The 5663-nt window shown below is 43.2% G+C and overlaps 1 protein-coding gene across 7 annotated transcripts in view; it reads right to left on the bottom strand.

The window, feature by feature from the left end:
- The window catches only part of tns1b (tensin 1b), a 231673-nt gene that overhangs the window by 212425 nt on the left and 13585 nt on the right, over positions 1-5663 (bottom strand). Inside the window, exon 1 of one of the 7 annotated variants that reach the window (XM_032528894.1) lies at positions 1335-1486. The exons of the other annotated variants lie outside the window; for them this stretch is intronic. Within the exon in view, the coding sequence (XP_032384785.1) occupies positions 1335-1349 (15 nt within the window). The 5' untranslated portion in view covers positions 1350-1486. Of the gene's footprint in view, positions 1-1334; positions 1487-5663 lie in introns of those variants that run through there. 7 annotated transcript variants of the gene reach the window in all.

Raw genomic sequence — 5663 nt, 5'->3', positions numbered from 1 at the left:
TCACCACATAACACACACACACACACACACACATACACACACACACACACACACACGGACCTCACATGTTGTCCAAAAAATGCAAGTAAAAACGGTTTTGTGTGGCAGGGCACCTTTAAATAAATTCAGACTTTAAATAAGATATTGATGTACCAAAAATAAAATGTATAAAAAACCTTAGCAGCACACTCATTTTAGCCCGCATTAATGTCACTTTCAGTGGCGACCAGCATATTATATCAGCTAGTTCATTAACATTCATTCTGAAAGAAACACCCTGTGAAAGTCATTCTACAACTGCAAATCAAGTGATGACTCTTCCCTAGAATAATGATCTAGATGATCACATCAGCTCACTACTAGGATAAGGGTATATCAATATCTTACGCTACGCTGCTTACTAGTCTTGCATTGAAGCCTTGAAGTGTTTTGAGCAAGTTCTGAGCAAGTAGGTCTTGAAAAGAAACATGTAATTAACATGTAACGCTGCTGCTCGAAGTGTTTCGACCTTCTCAGCCAACAAAAAGTCATAACTGATCTTTGAATTGAATCATTTAGAAGTTTAATTTGTTGCAAATGTTGAAAGCTAAACATATTCAGCTTCAATAAGGGTTCCAATAAGGGTTTTGAAGCTGATTCAATACTGGATTAAGATTTGATAAAATGTGACAGCCCGAAAAGGATGGGATAATGTACAACAACTTAGAGTTTAGGCAAGAGTGCAGGAGAAAACTATACAAAAATGGCCAAAAGGGGGAAAGAAATTGTGTATATACACATGATCTAATAAGACAAACATAAAATAATTAGGCAAAACACACAAAGGCTGTTGATCTACTTTAACACATTACATCTGACCAGCTCATGTTTCCAGTTCTCCACCTTTAAACATGACTGAGCCTCTGACATGGAGGATCACTGAGAGAGAAGGTGACTTTCACAGGCATATTAAAGGCTTCAGCATGGAATGACTACACAATAAAAAACCCAGGAGACTCAACATTTCATTATAACTTGTGCGTATGTCAAAATTAAAGAAACTCAGATTTGTATGTATAGTTTTTTAAAATCACGCATGGAAAAATATACGTAAAACAAATTGTTGCAACGAGATGCATCGATGATCTGTTTCGAATCGAATCGTAGGCTTCTGAATGGGAATCTAATCGCGAGGTGCCCAGAGATTCCCACCCATATTAATTGAAGTAAGTTTAGGTAAAGATACGTGCTAACACGCCCTAAACATTTGGGGAGCTGGGGTTGGACTGACCTCGAGACGGGAGCGAATCCCTGACCACCCACAGCTGAAAATGACATGTTGCAACAGCACTCACCAGCCACAGGGACATCGCACAGTTTCCTTTGAAGACACCTGGGGCAGTAATTCCTTTCCACAGATCCACAGCTTTCTTCAACACTGAACCAGCTTTTGTGGGATTAACACGACTATGTTATTGTCCCTCAAAGTTGGATGCTCTGGCAGAAAAAGAACCCAGCAGTCTGGCCCTTATCCTGACATACTTCCTGAGCTGCATTGTTAGCAAGGGGAGAGGAAAAAACACCACACCACACACAACACACACACACACACACACACACACACACACACCACAACACACACACACACACACACACACACACACACACACACACACACACACACACACACACACACACACACACACACACACACACACACCACACACACACACACACACACACACACACACAGGAAAGCCAGTGTCAGGAGATCATTACATGGAAAGTGAGAATACCAGGAGCTGTTTTTTGCTCTCTGAGATTTTTTTTCTTTCTTGTACTTTTACAAAGGTCAGTGTGAAAGCCATAAATACGGTGGGCTTGATGTTTATGACTATCAGATTGTGGTTCTCTGTCAGCAGAACCAAAAGAAACTTATCTAGATGTTTCCAGGTTTCCAATCAAGTGATTGACACACACAGAGGAATGACAGAAGGAGGGAAACACAACTACACCACAACAGCAAAAGCGACGTCCACGGCTCACAAACAACACAAACAGAAGGCTAATTCATTTATTATTTATATACAGTATACTTAAGTTTATCTACATATCTTATCTGACACCTTGATTATGTAAAAAACAAAATAATAATAATTATGCAATAATTGTCATAGGCCTAGAATGAACTGGCTCTGGCTAAGTACTGCTTTTACCTTTTGCATTTTCCCAAGTGAGTCAGTACACTGGCCGTGCTGGCAGCTGAGGTGGGGGGGGGGGGGGGGGGGTCGTCCCTTTGCAACGGGTCTCCTGACTAAGTAACTCCCAACTCAACAGGCTTCTCCATTGTTATTTTAACAGACCCCTAATGGGAGCCACCTCACACCTGACAGATTCATTGCCACTGGCCCATGAGCGAGGAGGGGACAGAGGGAGTGAGCATGCTGGGTAACAGGAGTCGCATCGTCAGGACGTCAACATTCTTCCTGTCCACGCTTCTCCTCTCAACACCACTTTTACAAGGTTTGGAAGAAAGAGGCACTGTTTACTTTGCTGGAGACACAGTGGCAGCCTACTCGCCTCAGAGAAAGGCATATTAGCAACCACCACCCCCAACACACACACACACACACACACACACACACACACACACACACACACACACACACACACACACACACACACACACACACCACACACACACACACACACACACACACACACACACACACACACACACACACACACACACACACACACACACACGATCCAAGTGGCTAAATTCAATCCTACATGTTCATTATTACTTAATCACGCGAGATCCATGAGTCATGTCTGATCAGAGTGAAACCATTTAGATTCATGCATAGTCTAATTTGGAGCAGAGTCTTCAAGTTCTAACGTTTCCGTTTATGTACTGAGTGCGTTACATAAACACAAAACCTGCATAATGTCATTAAACAACTAGAAACAAATAAAAGAATCCCATAGTTAAGTGTGTTATTGCCCAGGCATGTGTGTGTGTGTAGATACAGGGATCCTAACTGTGTCTGTAATGTAAACATTGTGAAGCCCTGAGCCCAAACCATATAGGCATCATCTTCCTAAAGCCCTTCCCAACCGCCCTCAGCTGGATCAAAGTGTGCGTTGTGTGCTTAGGTTTTAGAGTAGGGGTTTTTACTTTCTGGCTGATTGTTATCGCTCCCCTCAGTGCTAAGCCATGAGTGAGGCCTCAGTGAAGGCTGCTGCCAGAGGAGTGTCTGAAATGTCTGTGTGTTGTTTGAGTACTCCTCTCTGCCATGTGTGCTGGGGATCAGCAAAGGCATTGGTTTCAACTGGAAGCGCCTGTTGCATGACCTCACACTTGCCATTTGTGATTAATCCATATGAATATTACATTATAGTAAGTTCTTTCTTGAGGCCAGATAACAGTTTCAGGCTTTCTGCACCAATACAAAATCACAACACTGACTGCCCCCTGCTGGTCTCTTTTCTCCACAATCAACAGGTCAGGATTATTTTAAGAAAGATCAATCATGGCTAAAGCCACCAGCCAGGCTGTAAACATGGCAACGGTGCCTTCAATCAACCCTGTGGGACGCTTCTCTACACAGGCAAGTGACCAATGTTCTCACTAAATCCCTCAACACTTATTTTACTGCACACAGGGTGTGTTCAATCATGTCTTAGAGGATTTCCAAGAAACATAGCAGCGTTACTAGCAGCTTAGAACGTCCTTTGGAAGCGCATGAATATTTATGAATGAATACCGAAAGTCCCAGTGTTTCCCACACATAGACTAATTTGTGGCAGAGCGCCACACACACACACACACACACACACACACACACACACACACACACAAACACACACCACACACACACACACACACACACACACACACACACACACACACACACACACACACACACACACACACACACACACACACACACACACACACACACACACACACACACACACACACACACAACTTAGATTTAGCAACCTTTCCAAACCCCTTCACATTTTTTTTTTTTCTTTTCACAGAAGCGACTAGATACAAATCTGGCAACTTTTCAACAGAAAGTCCAGCGAGCACACAACATATTTTCTTCTTGTGGCCACCAAAACAGTCACCTCTCTCTGAATCGGTTTTGTGAGGAGCAGAGGCGCAGCCCCTCCCCTCCCGTCTCTCCTCATCTTTGGCAGAACTGCGCACAGGGTGCGTGCAGGTAGAAAACCTGCCTATCACCTTACTGAGTGTAAAATGATAATTCCGGAGGCTTAATACTCTTTAGCCGGAGCTATATCTTTATTTGAACGCATACAGTAGTAGCCCGTCAACTCACACACCCGTCTCGCGATAACATGCAAGGCTATAGCGAGATCTCACTTGTTCTGTGCTACCGTAAAACTCATAGTAATGAACAGGCAAATAAACATCCTTATATGACACTGAGTACCGGCTCACCCCAGGGGTGAGTCTTGAGCCCTATGCTATACACCCTTATGACCCATGACTGATGTGCAAAAATTTGACACCACATTGTTAAATATGCTGATGACACAACAGTGGTGGGTCTCATCCAGGGCAGTGACAAGGGCAATTACAGGGAGGAGGTGAAACTCCTCACAAAATGGTGCCAAAACAAGAACTTGATCCTGAATGTTGAGAAAACCAAAGAGTTGGTGATCGACTTCGGGAGAAAATCGGCCAATGCACATGCCAGTCCACATTAACAGTGCTGGGGTGGAGACTGTGGAGCACAAGAAGTTTCTAGAGGCTCACATGTCTAACCACCTGGCCTGGTCTCTGCATACCTCCTCCCTCAGCTAAAAAGCCAACCAACGCCTGCCCTTCTTAAGGAGAGTGAAAAAGGCCCATTTCAACCCAACAGTCCTCACCACCTTCTACAGGGGAACTACTCAGAGTGTGCTGACAAGCAACATCTCCCTCTGACATGAGAGCAGTCGTGCCTCAGAGAAAAGGACCCTGAGGAGGGTGGTGAGGTCAGCTGAGAGGACCATTGGGGTAACGCTGCCACCTATTGAGAATCTGGCCACACAACGCAGCCTTTGAGGGCAAAAACAAAATCATCAAAGACTCACATCCACACCAGTTTGTGAACTGAGACAAGATGAAATATACAGTATGTGTGTATATGATGTATGTATACGTATGGGTATGTGTGGGATATGCATATATTTACACATGTGTATCTCTACATCTCTCATATTTTTAAAATGCTAGTCATCTTATTTATATATTTTATTTTTACATTATGTATAATTGCATTTTTCTAACAGCTGATGGGTTTCTACGTCTGTTTTTCCGATGCAACGTAATTTCGTTCAACTACCCAAAGTGTTTTTTGGAATGACAATAAATAATCTTGAATGTTGAGAAGGGTGGGGGGACTGGTGTAGGTACATGAGACAGCGGGACGCAACGGGAGAAAGACGCAGCTGAGCTGGCCTGGCCCTGGGCAAGCCAGCCTTCTTTGACAATTCTTTATCGATCTTTTTCCCTCCCTTTGTAGAATTTCTTTTTTACTTCAAAGATAAATTCCTGTATTGAAGTTGTAATAATTTGGCCAAAGATTTCTATTTCTTTCTACCTTGCTGACACAATCACTAAGCTTTTTGCAAATAATTGCGTAATGATGTCACAAATATGAACC

This window comes from Etheostoma spectabile, chromosome 11, assembly GCF_008692095.1.
Source record: "Etheostoma spectabile isolate EspeVRDwgs_2016 chromosome 11, UIUC_Espe_1.0, whole genome shotgun sequence".
Taxonomy (NCBI): Eukaryota; Metazoa; Chordata; class Actinopteri; order Perciformes; family Percidae; genus Etheostoma; species Etheostoma spectabile.
Note: the sequence above shows the minus strand (reverse complement) of the source record. Positions and strands in the feature narration are given on the sequence as shown.